Source organism: Typopeltis vanoorti, chromosome 6, assembly GCF_054136105.1.
Source record: "Typopeltis vanoorti isolate ZY-2024b chromosome 6, IOZ_Tvanoo_1.0, whole genome shotgun sequence".
In the NCBI taxonomy this organism is placed as follows: Eukaryota; Metazoa; Arthropoda; class Arachnida; order Uropygi; family Thelyphonidae; genus Typopeltis; species Typopeltis vanoorti.
Genome location: NC_143554.1, coordinates 131,953,275 through 131,969,240, shown reverse-complemented (window position 1 = coordinate 131,969,240; position 15,966 = coordinate 131,953,275). Strand labels below are relative to the sequence as shown.

The 15,966-nt window shown below is 36.2% G+C and overlaps 1 protein-coding gene across 7 annotated transcripts in view; it reads left to right on the top strand.

Moving 5' to 3' along the window:
- Rab3-GEF (Rab3 GDP-GTP exchange factor) overlaps window positions 1-15,966 on the top strand; it is a 1,186,669-nt gene that overhangs the window by 1,117,597 nt on the left and 53,106 nt on the right. For all 7 annotated transcript variants that reach the window (XM_090394443.1, XM_090394448.1, XM_090394444.1 and 4 more), the window contains one exon: window positions 11,476-11,522. In XM_090394443.1, the coding sequence (XP_090250569.1) occupies window positions 11,476-11,522 (47 nt within the window). The remainder of the gene's footprint in view (window positions 1-11,475; window positions 11,523-15,966) is intronic.

The window sequence follows — 15,966 nt, the reverse complement described above, 5'->3', positions numbered from 1 at the left end:
CACAAAACAGGAAGAGTAACTAATATGGTAAAGCAGGCTAAATCAGATTTTGAGAGAAAATTATCTAAGCAGGCCAAAGTAAATCCAAAAGAGTATTTTCACTACTTAGCAAGTAGGAGAAAGAATGATTATGGAAAGATAACTTTATTCAGTGCTGATGGTAGAAAAGTGACAGAAGCAGAAGAAATAGTTGAGTCACGTCACCATCCAGTAACTGCAAAGTCACCATTCAGATGGTGACTTTGCAGTTACTGATGTGAGCATTGAGACACATGAACTGGAGGTACAAAATATATTGAAAAATATCAAAGTGAATACGGCAGTGGACCTGGACAGTATGTGCTACAAGAATGTACAAGTGAACTGGCAGTGCCTCCGATGAAGTTGTTTAATCTAAATCTCCAGTTCTAGCAAGGTTCCAAGGGAGTAAGATGGTGGAAAGAGGGTAAGATAGTTCCATTACATAAAGGTGGCTCCAGGACAGAAATAGCAAATTACAGACCAATTAGTATCTCTGAAAGTATTTTACCTTGGGTATATAGTATATTAAAAATATACTATATACCCAAGTATATAGTATATTATATATAAAGTTATATAGTATATTACCCAAGTATATAGTATATGGTATATTACAAACTAAATAACTTGGTCAATTATACATCAGTGTAAAACAAAAACTACAATGAGTTAACCTAATATTAATAACTAAAAATGAAAAAAAAACTTATCTTTCAGCAGCACTAGTAATGACACAATACATACAATATGCCACTTCAACATCCCTTGCATGCCAGGTCATCCCATTCCTGTGTTGACTATCTTCATATGTGCACTTATTACTATTTTCAGCATCCACTCCTCTTACAGTGTGTCTACTCCAATTCCCTCCCCCATCTTCATGTCGAAATGGCACTTCTTTTCTCACACTCTCATACCCCATTCACAAACACTTCAGTCTCCCCCCTGTTTCACTCTCTGAATCTTTCACATCACCTCTCGCTATCTTTAATCCTTTGCTCATATCCCTCATTACACCATCTTCTAATAATAGTCTCACTAATTGATTAATGCTAAATCCATTTAAATCCAATCTCCTATTTATACAGTTCTATTTGTTCTTCAAGTGCATTTCCAGAGGTACCCCTTTCTCCTTGCACAGCTCTGCTAGCATTTCGTTCACGATTTTTGCTTGCTGTCTCAACTCATTTTCATACCTTAGTAATATACTAATTATTCTTCCTACACCTCACTGTTGTCTTTCACTCTCCGCAGTAACCTCCTGCTATCTATGCTCACATTCTTGCTATACCTAACCAAATCATTCATTCCCCACAACAACCGAAGCTTATATCCAAAGCATCAATACCCTGTTCATCCTCTCTCTCTCTTCTTGAAAACATATCTTGTACGCTTTCTCATCTGCTGATTTTGTATACAGCTCCATTCGTGATTCATTTATCTTGTACGCTTTCTCATCTGCTGATTTTGTATACAGCTCCATTCGTGATTCATTTTCCACCTCTTTGCTATGTTTCATTTTATTCTTTCATGCATCTTCCATTTTTATATCAATCAAATGTCTAATCTTATTTTCATATGCTTCATTTCATTTCTCATGTTAATCATCTCATATTTCATTTCTTACATTCCAGCAGTCATGCTGTCTTTCTTATCTGTAGTCATACTCGCTCTCATTTAGGCAATATCATTTTTGCTTTTTCTCAGTCATTCATGCTCTCTTCCATTCCTGCAGTCAAAGTTGCTTTTGCTCTTTCAGCCTGTTCTATATTCACATTCATATTCTCAGCACTCATATTTTCTAGCTTACCCTCCTGGATAAAACCATTGTCAATCCATCCTCACTTCTTTCTGCCTTTTGTCTATTTCCTCCTCAAAGTTGCCTAGAGATTTTTTTTTCTCCTTTTTCTCTGCTCTCTGTGATGCACTGTGCTTTGATGTACTATAGGGTGTTGTATTTATTTTGCATATGCTTCAGTAAACAGGTATTAAATGCATTCTCATTATCTTGTTATGCCCATACTTTCTAAATGAATTTTGCTTATTATAGTTTAAGATTGTTAGCAGTGTCATAGGTTCCAGAAGCATTAGTACATCCACAACACTTGAAGCTCATTTTCAGTTAAAAGAGGAATTTGATCCTTTAATGAAGTAGTTTTTTAAAGTGAAAGCTTTCCTTATAATTAATTTTAGTTTCTCAACTAACACTGCTTTCTTTTGAGAAACACACTTAGGATTTTTTTTTTTGTATTCCTTAGTTATATTCTAACATGAAGTATTATTTCATAACATTAAGTACTTTTCATATATCATATTTGGTAATATGATATATGAAAAGTACTTAATGCCTCTTACATTCCATTTTAGTTTTGCATGTGAGCCAAAGTACTTGTATAATGTAAGCCTCACTGCATTTTTTAGAAATTTTATTTGTGTATTGTGTGTGTGAATATGCATGATTAATATTCACTTGTTCTGTTTCTTCTGGTTAATAAAGCAACAGGCATTACATTTGATAATAAATATAGATTCGTTCATGTCCATACATAAACCTCCCTATCGTGTAATCAGTAAGTTGAACTTTATTTTAATAGATTATTAAAATAGATAATTTCAATAAATGACTATAAATACAATCTTTATTTATACATGTATGCTAAAATTTTTGAAATGTAGAAATGCTTACGATTAATTTTATGTAAAGATTCTTCAGACATAGATATGATAATAACCTCACTCTAGAAAACCAGATATTATTATTCATATTGTCATTTATCTGGATAGAGAAGTTGTGCCTTAGAGTAACTGAGGGAAAGCTGGCACTCATGTTTTGAGAGTGCAGGACAGGATATTCCATGTGATGTTGCTATAGACTTAGGGAATATAGAGGATGATGAGCAGAACATATTTAAGCAAATTAATTTGGCAAGCATAAAATGATTGATCATTATGGGGAGGTGGGGATGGAGAGATTTCAACTATAGTAATATAAATAGGAGGGGAAACAGCATATAGTAATGAGAACTGAATTCTGGAATTGTTCAATGACAAATCAGCATATGACAGAGGGAAAACAAGAATCAAGAGTTTGGTATCAGATCCTCTGATACTTTTATGAAGTCATGAACTTTATTTTGACATCTCAGTCTTGATTGTGGCATTATTATCATACATGTCCCTTGAGGAAGAGGGCCTCAAGCTAGTATATCAAGGAAACAAAACTGAAACCATGTTGAATGCCTTTGCAGAATAAAAAAAATGGCAGTATATGCCTTTTCTTCATCAACTGCTCTTGTTGCTTTATCATAAAAGGCAATCATCATATTACTGAAACAGGATGTTTGAAAGTTTTTTCACTTGGTTATACTATAAATTAAAGATGCCAAGAAATTATATTCTTGGTTTAATCCTTTATCCAAGTAAACAAATAAAAATTTGCCCTTGAAGTAATGTCACGACTGCACTTATATATAGAGGCTAATGACTTCGCATTAATTGCCTTAGTATCCCATAATGCAATGCACACATCCTTACGAACATATATAATGCTATGTATTGTGGGAAGGGCCACTCCCCAGACCAGTTCTGAACTTTATTGAGGTCTAATCAGTGGGAGCAAGACCCAGAAGTGATACCAAGGTTGAAGTAATGCAGAAGTCATATTTCCATATGCATATAAACAGGAATATTTCCATATGCATTAAACAGGAATTGCATGTGAAAAAGAGACTATGGAAGAGATATAAGGAGACAGGTGAAGAGAGGATGCATGAAGAATATAAGACACAGGCCAAAAGAGTGACTAGTGTGGTAAGGAAAGCGAAACTGGAATATGAGAGGAGATTGGCCCTAAGATCCAAAGAAAATCCTAGGGAATTTTTTAACTATGTGGCCAGTAGGAGGAGAAATGACTGTGGAAGAATGATATTGTGGGATAAAAATGGGAATAGAGTGACTGATGCAGAGGACATAGTGGAATTGTTCAATGACCACTTTATTGGAGTATTTCATCCTGGAGGAGTCAGTTTTAATGCTAGAGGGATAGGGCAGGTTCAAGGTTTAGAGGTACAGGAGGAGAGTGTGTTTCAGATACTGAGAACTCTGGATGTCAATAAAGCTTTTGGACTGGATGGTATTTCACCACAAGTTTTGAGAGAATGTGCTGGGGAACTGACAGTGCCTTTAACCTGGCTTTTCAATGAAAGTCTGGCTTCGGCAAAGGTGCCCAGGGAATGAAAGGAATGTAAGATAGTGCCATTGCACTATCTTACATTATAGACCAGTCTGTGTGGCATCAGTAGTTGTTAAGATCTTGGAGAAAGTAGTGAGGGACCGTATACAGCACTGGGCAGATGAGGGTAATGTTATCTGTGAGAGTCAACATGGATTTGTGAAAGGGCGCTCTTGTTTTAGCAATATGCTGGCCTTTTATAATAAAGTTACAAGAACATTGGATGAGAGAAAGGCATATACGGCAATTTTCTTAGACTTAGCAAAGGCATTTGACAGGGTGCCACATGATAGGCTGATATTTAAGTTGCAACACATGGGTCTGGATGTCAGATTGGTCAACTGGATTCAGGATTGGCTGTCTGATAGGTATCAGAGAGTTGTGTATGGTGGAGCAGTTTCAAGGAGACAGAAGGTTACAAGTGGGGTCCCACAGGGCTCAGTACTAGGACCTATATTGTTTAACCTTTATATCAATGACATTGCCAGTGGATTGCAAGGGGATATTCAGTTGTTTGCAGATGATGCGAAGCTGGGAAGGATTATTAGTAATAGTGCAGATGTGGTAGCCCTGTAAGAGGATTTGAATAAAATGGATAGGTGGGCAAATGAATGGGGGTATCAGTTTAATGCAGCAAAATGTAAGGTCTTGAGGTTTGGGAAACATCGATGGGATACTGCATACTCTATGGGAGGAGTTATACTGGAGGAAGTTGGGGAGACAAGAGATCTGGGGTTGATGATTGATAGAAACCTGAAGTTTAGGGGACATATTGCAAAGGTGGTGAAGGTAACACAGAGGATTGCTGCAATTATGAGAAGGACACTGACCTGCAGAGATAAGAGGGTTATCATTCCGTTGTATAAGTCTCTGATCAAACCGGGATTATTGTTCTCAGATTTGGTCCCCAGGATTTGAAGGGGATAAATTAACTGTGGAAAAGATACAAAGACGGATGACAAAGATGGTCTCAGGACTGTACAAGGATAGTTATGAGAATCGTCTGAGGGAATATGGACTGCAGAGTTTGGCGGATAGAAGAAGGAGAGGTGATATGATTGAGACTTTTAAACTGTTGAGAGGTGGTTACAGGGTTGACGCTGGGGAGTTCTTTCACTTGGTTGAACAGCGGGAAGGAGTGATGACAAGAGGCCATCCCTGGAAGTTACGAAAGGAAACTGTGAGCAAGAGGTTGAGGAGTGGTTTCTTTGCATGGAGGGTGGTTGAGCCGTGGAATGCATTGCCTGATAGAGTGGTGAGGGCGAGAACGGTCAATGAGTTTAAGGAGTGGTATGATAGATTTTGTGTTTCTTAGGGGGAACTTCCCCTTGATGAGACTTGACAGACGTTATGTTCTTAGGAAGGACCTCCCACGAAGAGTCTTTTGACTCCATGGAGGCCTGAATAATAATAATAATAATATGCATATACAAGTAGGCAAAAGGTGTTGCACCTTATTACTAAAATACTCTGGATTTTGGATATTTTCTGGATTTTTATTTGCTTACATTCGGATAAAGGATTAAACCAAGAATATAATTTATTGTCATCTTTAATTTATAATATATAAATTAAAAAATGAAAAAGTTAACTGATGAGACCTCAATAAAGTTCAATTCCGGCCTGGGTAGTGGCCCTTCCCCATAATTCATAGCATTAGGCACATCTGTAAGGATATGTGCATTGCATTATGGGATACTATGACAATTAATGTAAAGTCATTAGTCTCTATATACAAGTAGTGTAGTCGTGATGTTACTTCACACACAAATTTTTATTTGTTCATGTCAGAGGTTTAATGGAATATTATCAGCACTGAGAAAGGATTAAAACTAATTTTAATGCTTCCAATATTTCGTCTCAGTCACAGAGACATCTTCAGGGATTACAAATAACTTTTTGTAACAGCACACACAAATACAATACAATGATAAGTAAAACAAGTGAGTGAAACTAAAGTCCTATCTAGGTGGTGTGCCCTCTATGGGCATTTGCAGGTATCCTTGGATGTAAAGAGGGATCTCTGATAATTAATGTTTCCCACATTTTGGGAAGTTTTATGCAACTGTATTTGTCTAAATTAGGTTGATTCCTGAGTGCAGATGCAGATTCAGAAAAAACAGTCTTTCCTTTTTTGAATTTACCATGGTAAATTCAAAAAGACACAACATGGTGGTAAATTCATGGTGGTTTTTTTTCCAGGAGATCCTGTGGGTTGTATCTAAAACATGGTCTGCAAGGCCAGATTGGCCATAATTGTGATTGCAGATGTATGACTTGTGACCATCTGGTTAGAAGAACACAAGTCATATATATGCAATCACGATTATGATCAATCTGGCCTTGCAGATTATGTTTTAGATACAATCCACAAGATCTCCTGGAAAAAAAACCACCATGCTCCACCATGGTAAATTCAAAAAAAGAAAGACTGTTTTTTGAATCTGCATCTGCACTCAGGAATCAATCTAATTTAAACAAATACGGTTGCATAAAACTTCCCAAAATTTGGGAAACATTAATTATCAGAGATCCCTCTTTACATCCTAGGCCACCTGCAAATGCCCATAGAGGGCACATCACCTAGATAGGATTTTAGTTGCACTCGTTTTACTTATCATTTTATTGTTTTTGTGTGTGTTGTTACAAAAAGACCCAGAAGTCTTTTTGTAGCAATATTACTTTTTGTAATCCCTGAAGATGTCTCTGTGACTGAGATGAAATATTGGAAGCATTAAAATTAGTTTTAATCCTTTCTCAGTGCTGATAATATTCTATTAAACCTCCAACATGAATTCTTCACAGCACGTAAGCCTCAAGAATATAATTTCTTACCTGGTTTTCCCTTTCAGTCGCTTCCGACTGTAGGTGACTTTGTAGGCATTGCCCACAAAGTATTCCTGGTGAGATTTTTACAGGGTAGTTCACCATTGCTTTCCCCAACCCCCCAATTGTATCCATGCTCAGGACGGCATATAGCTGGGATGAATTCATGACTGTAATCCATGTGTGTTCACGGGCCGGTTTGCCTGTTCTGGGGGACGAAAAGCCTTCCATATGAGACCAGTAGAGGTTCCTCATATCACTAAATCGAACCTAGGTCTTTCTGACCAAAGGGCTTTGTCTATACTGACTGAGCTACAGAGGCTCTTATAATTTCTTGGCATCTATAATTTATTGAAACAGGAATTCAGCTTAACAAATCCATGAAGACTCTCACAGATAACATTACTCTCATCATGTACACAATCTCACCAATTTCTTCAAAATCTTAACTACAGAAAAAATACAAACTGGTCTATTGTTTGACACTTCCATTCTACCACCACCCTTATTCAATGGCACCATCTTACTCTCCTTTCACTCCTTGGGCATCTATCCCATAACCAAACTTTTACTGGCCAAATCCAAATCAATAGGGCTGTCAGTTTCTTAGCATATTCTCTTAAAACGTGTGGTAAAATTCCATCTAGTTACACTGGTTTGGAAATCCCAGTGGATGGGATTTCCAAACACATTTTCATTACACTTTTAAACCATGAACCCTAATTATCCAGGATGCAATACCCCTATAAAGTGATCATTAAAGAGTCATCTGCATTGGTCACCTACTCCCCCCCCCCCCCATTTTCATCTAACAGGGTCATTTATCCACAGTCATTTCTCCTCCTGCTGGCCACATAACAAAAGATGTGTTTAAGATTTTCCTTGGGTCACAGGCTTATTCCAGTTTTGTCTTCCTTGCTGTACAAGTCACTTTCCTGGCAGCTGCACTCTCTCTCTCTCTCCCCCCCCTTCCAATTCTTCCACTCATGGAAATGTCCCTAGCTGATTTCTAAGATCGTTACAACCACCTGTCTTATAATTCCACATAAATTCCTTTCTCCTTGATGCTTCTGCATGTCTATTCATCTTTGAAGTCAAAACTACATGGTTACTCTCACCAAAGGGAGGCTAGGATGGCATTTTGATTATAGTCAGATCTATTGATGCTAGATTAGATGCTGGACATCTTGCATGAGTTATCAGAATGGGGTGTTAATGGGTGTTAATTCTGGAACACTATTGGAACCAGGGAACTTACCAATATCAAGACCACTGAAGCTTTTTTTGATGTCTTGGCAAAAAATATCAGAGGAGGCATGCCATGAGTAGTTTGTGGTTTGCCTTGGTTGTCAGTGAAAGAGTTGAAGAAAAACACTGAAAAATACTATGTTACTATGGAATCATCATGATTGTAAGAAAGAGAGATAGAAACCATGAAAACCAATAAATGCACCCAATAGCCTTAGCAACAAAGTAGACGTTATGACTGCTATTTAAGCAGATGTTTGCATTTGGCCATTATGATATATGTATGATTTGGATTTGTTGATTTTTTTAATAGTCGTTATTGACTATAGTGTAGATCAGGGGTTCCCAACCCTATGCCCGCAGGCACCATGGTGCCTGTCGACCAATTTGTGTGTGCCCGCCACTGTTCAACCGTGTACTGTATAGTTTGAAATAATCACGCAACAATTCATGGTATGCTATATGACGCATGCGTTAATGACACATGACGAGTATTAAACGCATACAATGTAAAGTAGATGCGCATTCGAAGTTGTTCATTCCTGTTTAAGAACTGGAATATCATCATATTCTCCTAATTATGAAGCACTGGCCAATGAAATGCAATGCCAAAGATCACACTAACTTACATATATATATATATATATATATATATATATATATATATATATATATATATATATATATATATATATATATATATTTAAATATATATATTTAAATACATATATATATATATATATTTAAATTTTTATATAATGTAAACTTTTAAGTAAAAAAACATTTGATTATAATGTAAACTTTGTATGTATTAATTTAACAAATGAATTCAAAAAATGTGCTTGAAAAAATAGATGGTGCCCGTCGCCCTATTGGTATTTTAGAATATGCTCTAAGAAACAAAAAGGTTGGGAACCCCTGGTGTAGATTGATTGAGAAGCCAGGATTTTTAATTTAAGCCACTGAATATATGCTAAATTTTTATTTCCAAGATTTTCTTTGCATATTCTGTTGGAGAACAAGGCTTGGAAGTGTGCAGTAAAATAGGGAATGAGGACCTTCATTCCAGAAAGAATTATTTCAGTTATTTGGGCAGAACATGGAAAAGAGGAATAGCAATTATTCAAATTATCATTGTAGTGCCTTAAGATATATTGCTAGACTGGCCTGGAGAAGGCTGATTTCTAGAAACAGAAATGTTTTGGTTTCATTTAGTACTTACAATTTTGGCATGCAACAACTGCATTATTTAAGGTATCACTGTATTTTCAAGGGAAGGTATGATGTACTCATATATATTGTAGGCTATGAAAGTTTGGCTTCCTGCAGTGAGTTTTCTGACTCCAGGGAGCCTAGAAATAATACTAATACTAAAGTAGGAAACATATTTGAAAAAGAATGCAGTTATTATTACTATTATGTGACCTCCATATAGTCACCTATCAGTAGAGAGACTTGGGCTTGAAATCCCATCTAAGATGTGAAATATCTTTATAAGGGCTTTTTAACTGAAGGTGAGTTCTTCTCGTACAGAAGTTACTGGGCCTCTTAGAAACTCAGGTATTTCATCCCAGAAAACTGATCAACAGAACATGTTAACTGACATAATTTAGTGGCCTCGTTTCTATCTTCAACCACATCTTTCCATCGATAAGCATTGTATTTACTCTTAAATGCATTACTTATCAAACCATGTGTTACTCATATTCACTGTTTCAGAATTATTATTAATTCTGAAAATAATAATATTATTATTATCCATGGAGTTATTAGACTCATCATTAGAGGCCCATCTAAAACAACAGTCTATCACACCATTTCTTAAACTCTCACTGTTTGTGCTCTCAACCTTATCAAGCAGTACATTCCAAAGTCCAACCACCTTCCATGAAAAAAAAGCCACTTCTCACCCTCTTACTCACCCCTTCTATTTATAAAATCCAAGGATAGCCCACTTCCTTGCTCCTTCCTTTTGATTTATCATGTAAAGAACTCCCTACTTTCAATCCTGTAAATACCTCTCAACAGTTTAAATGTCTCAATCATGTCACCTCTCCTTCTATCAACCAGACTTGCAGTACACATGCCCTTGGTCTGTCCTCATAGTTAACATTGTACACTCCTGATATCATTTTTAAGCTACTTTTGCACCCTCTCCAAGGATAATTTATCTCCTTCAAATCCTGGCAACCAAATTTGGGCACAATAATCCATAATCCATGTGAGGTCTGATTAGGGCTTTATACACTTGAACTATGCTCTCAGGATCCCACTTCTCTGCGTAATAAATCTTCTCCTCACTCCTATGCTCATTTCCTCATACAACTTTCAGTAATGTTTTTTTGTTCTACCCCTCTCTACCTCTATGCTTATAAAAATCTCTGTCATGTTTCATCTATTCACTGGACATCAACAGATGCTGTTTGGTCACTCAGATGCCCGGTGATTGCCACATCAGTCCTCTCCATTTGGTCCTGTTGTATGCTTTTCTAGAGGCTTCAATTCTCTGAAGATCAGACACACCATCTATCTCATTGATGGTCTACCCCTTCCTCTTTTTCCAGGAGGACAAAAACCTCAACTTTTTTCTGTCAATATCCTTAAGGAACCTTAAAGTTCTATTGATCCTTTCTAGCACCCATCTATTTGTCTGCCTTTCAGCATATGATATCCTCAACAGTCTTCTGTAACACTACATCTCAAAGTAGCTATCCTTTTCCTATCAGGCTTCTTTAGGTTACATGTCTCACATCCATAAGTTGCTGGTTAGGATCTTTCATGTTATTCTGGTAAAAACCAATCACCCTACTTCCTCTTATATGCTAGAATTTATAAATGTTATTCCCTTAATCTGTCATCCCACCCAACATTCCAGAGACCTTACACCACTTTATTTATGCTTTTCTGGTCTTTTTGCAAAATATCTTCATCCCTATAAAATCCAAGTGACTAAATCTGTGTAGTAATTCTTATTTGTTGATCACAACTTTGTAGCCATAGCCTCGTTCTTATACATATCATCAAATTGTAGAATTCAATATAATTAAGATGAAAATGTAACCTAGTTATTTTCTTATTTACTAATTAAAAATCATTTGGTGTATTGTTTTTAATTTAAAAGAACTCAATTTGAATTTTTTCTTTTTCAGATCCCAAGACAAGACAAGTAATTCAAAGGAAATACAAATCTCCAATGGTAAATTTTTTTTTTAAATAGAATATTTTTTATTACTAATGTACTTGAAATAAATATTGTACTATAAAAATATTAAAAAAACTTGGAGAAGAACAAACTGGGTTCAGACTAAATAGATGCTTTTAGAGTTAGGGTCAGATTTTCATTTTAAGACAAACAGTTAAGAAATTATGGGAATAAAACAGTATATTTAAGTTCTATATATCTGGAAAAGGCATATAACAAAGTTCCAAGAGAAGATCTGTTCAAAACTTAGAGTAAATGGGACATTATACCAAGCAATACATAGGCTATATTTCATCAGTTAGAATCAAAGAGGGATGGATGTTAGGCCTGATATGAAAATTAGCTCTTTGCTTTATGTAGATGATGATATACTCTTAAACAAATTCAGTGCAAATGTCCAAAATTCTTTAACCAAATTAAATAACAATTGTAACAAAACTGGCAAGAAAATTATCAGGAAAAAAAGATCAGAATTATGAAAATAAGCATGTAAAACTTCAAACTACATTGTCAATGGAGAACCTATAGTACAAGTAAAACATTTCAGCTATTTAGGTGCAATCTTGAGGGAAGATGGCAAATTAAATATGGAAACAGATAAAGAATTAGCAAAGGTGGTATGATAGGCAAGTCAGCTGAATAAATTTGTGACTAGAGAGAAATTAGTCAAAACATTAAAATAGCTATATATAAGACAGTGTTCAAACCAATTTTATATAGCAACATAATAATAATATGTGATAACTGCCAGGAGTCCAATGGCTCATTGAGGGAGGGCACACCCTACTACACAACTACACACAAACTACCAACTATACTACTTAATTCTCTATGTACACACAACACCACCATCTATATGCTATGCTACTATCTATTTACAAATAAGGAGCTTAAGGATCTTTCTCAGACAGTCTTGGGCATGGACAGCAGGGATTTTCTCCCCAGTTTATCTGGGATTTTTCCTCCCGCAAGAGGCAAACCGGTTCCGTGAACACACATGGATTACAGTCAAAAATACTTAAAACCCAGCCATAGGCCTGATTCATCAGCTATGTCAGTCCTGAGCCCAGATAAAATTGGGAGGGGGGGGGGGGATTGAAATGGTGCTATACTGAAAGGGGCCTCACAGCCGTTATATCATCATATGCTATATATACAAATAGCACTATCTGTTATCTACTAACAATATTTTTTTGATGTAAATTGTGTGTGTATGTGTTCTCTTGCTGATTTGCTTTTATACAGGATGAAAAACTCAATTTTTCTGGAATAAAAACCTACTACCTCCATATGAGATTGGCCTATATCCAATCTCAGGGATTCAAAACTTTTGTGTTGGCTTACCAATCAGGAAGACATCGCTCATCAGATGTTAACCTGGGTGTACTCTACCATGATCACCAATTATATAATAGTCATGTCTTTATTCCTGGATCTAGTCAATTTATAAGCTTTTGTTAATGCAATGACTAATTTTTACCATGTATACAAACTACCAGTGTTGAAGCAGATATGTTAACTACTTATGTATTAGTGTGTTTATCAGTCTGTGAAGAAAAAGTTCATACAATGAATAAGGGATACAAGGCCATTTATTACTATTTTATTAATAATGATTATCAGCTAACGCCTTTTTATTCCCGTATATACGGGAGTAGGAGAGGCCATTTCGCCCTATCTAACTTTTGGAGACTGAGTGGGCAGTTCAATCTCCACTGGTACCCAATCAGAGACAGATGGCCCAAGGCTATCACTAATTAAGCGGTACGCAGTGAAGAGAGACGGCTCAAATGTGCCGCCATCTCGTGGTCTCTAACCCTAACACAATATATTTTTTTAATGTCTGAAATAATGTGGGTTCTACGGTCGATTTTCTTGAATTTACAGGACGAAAAACCCGAGTTTCCGGGAGGAAAAACCTGCTTGCCCGTGCCAGAGATCGACTAACTCGGGAACCGGTCGAAAAAAGGCTTAGAAAAATTTCCTCTAGTCGCCGACTAGACTCGAAACCAAGACTTCCTTCGTGCGGCCTAGCACGGTGGTGTGCAAACGCCACATCCACTGAGCTACACAGGCTCTTATTAATAATGTTGTTATTAAATTTTTTTCACTACATTTTGCTTCTAACACTTATAATGTCTTTAATTTCTTTTATAGAAAAAAAGCAAAACAATTCCTTCTCTACCATTATAAACATTGAAAACATTCGGTATCATAAAAAAACTATAAGATCTACATATTCATGCATTTCTGAATTCTGATTAGCTCCAAAACATTGTTGGATGGACAAGGTCAGTGATGTTATAATGACATGGCAGCAACTCAGAAAACAATCAAAAAACATTTAGATTAGAATGCAATGTAAAGAAATATTTTGGGAAAATCAACAATTCTTTCTCAACTTTCCAAATTTAATATCCACTCTTAATGGTCAAATTCTGCATATTCCATCACTAGATAAGAAATAAACTAATTAATGTCCTAAATAATTAATGACTGACTGCACACTAAAATAAACTTATGCATGTATATCCTATTCTCTCAGTGGTCGTACTCAGTTACAACAAAATCAGCAAAAAAATAATTAACAAAAGAGGCATTTTTAATTACTGGCATTCACCAATAGATGCAATAATTAAGGTAAACATATAAAACCCTATTTTAGGCATAAAGCATGGAAATATAGAAACAGAAATTAGCATTACATAAATAAAACTATTAAATCAAAACTCCTCTAGATTTTTTTTTTTACGAAAGGAAACTGTGAGCAAGAGGATGAGGAGTGGTTTCTTTGCATGGAGGGTGGTTGAACCATGGAATGCATTACCTGATGGAGTGAGAACTGAGTTTAAGGAGTGGTATGGTAGACTTTGTGTTTCTTAGGAAGGACCTCCCACGATGAGTCTTTTGACTCCATGGAGGCCTCTCTGCAAAAGTGTCATCCAGAAACTTTCGTACCTGTGTTGCATAGTGACAGGGTGCCTCATCCTGTTGGAAAATGGTTTTATTCATAAGATTTAATCTCTTTAATTCAGGAATAAAAAAATTCTGAAGCATTGCTAAATAAGATTCACCTCTGACAGTGGGTTCATCGAAAAAGAATGGCCCAATAATGCAACACCTAACCATGCACCACATATTAACTTTTAATGAGTCTCTTTCGTGTTGCCACATTCCCTGAGGCTTCTCTATATCCCAAATGTTGCAATTGTGATGGTTAACTTTCCCCTTATGTGGAATGTTGCTTCATCTGAAAAAGTCAACATGTTAATAACATCTGTGTCATTTTCCATTTGTGTCTTCATCAGTTGACAGAAATCCAACCTGGCATGTTAATCCTCTTGTAGCATTTGAACAGTCGTAATTTTGTAAGCATGTTTATGGAGTTGTCTGGTTAGAATTCTGTGCACTGTGGTTTTTCATACATTTTACTCAGCAACAGCATATTGCACTGATTTCTTGGGACTCTTATCAAATGCCCTTTCGATTTCAACCACATTCACTTCCCTTAATGAATGCTCCCCTGATCTGGATTTGTCATGAATCGATCCAGTTTCTTTAAATTTTTTCATCCAGTTAGTAATTAAATTTCTGTGGAGAATCTCCTTGTTATAATGGGCAGAGAATTTTCTTTTTGCTACTGTTATGGACTTGAGCTCAGCAAGCCACAGTACACAATTGACTTTTTCTTCAACATTTGTCATCTTCAATCACACCAGTCTAGAAAAAAAATAAGAAAAATGTAGTGAAATAATAATATTCATGTATCAAAAATACTAATAGTTATACTTTCAAATGATGTTTATTGCAACTCTGTAACTGTGATACTTTTGAAGCAGTTAAAGATCAAAACTGCACTAAAAATTATGGGACTCCATGTATAAAGAGAATGGAAAACTATATACAAGTTATGTACAATACATATAGTCAAATGTTCCTTCAGTATCTTGCACAATCAACTGCTCTTTCTATACAAGATGTGAGGTTCTCTTTGATGCAAAGTGACTGAAGAAGGGGGCAAGAAAGAAGGTATTCCATGGACTGGGTTGTCCCACACTCACAGTTACCAGTTCCAGTGAGGAAGCCCCATTTGATGAGATTTTGTTTACCTATCGTTTGTAGTCTGTTGAGGCTTTTCCAAGTGCTTTCCAGTATTACTCTCAGGGTACAGTGTATACCACTGTTGAAGCCTTGTCTCTGGAGGGTTTTTGGATGGTTCAACAGTTGCTAGGAAGCTATGTTGAGATCTTAGTCGTTTGGACACTGGAATCTGGCCAAATAGTGGGTGGTGCTCATCATTGAAGGGGAGCAATACTGACCAAAGTATACAGGTCTCTTAATGATGTTGGTTTCAGGCATCTTGTTATTAAGCGGCAACTCTCATTCAATGCTAGGGTCCAGTTTTTCAGCATGGCAGGATCTGGCCCATACAAGGCAT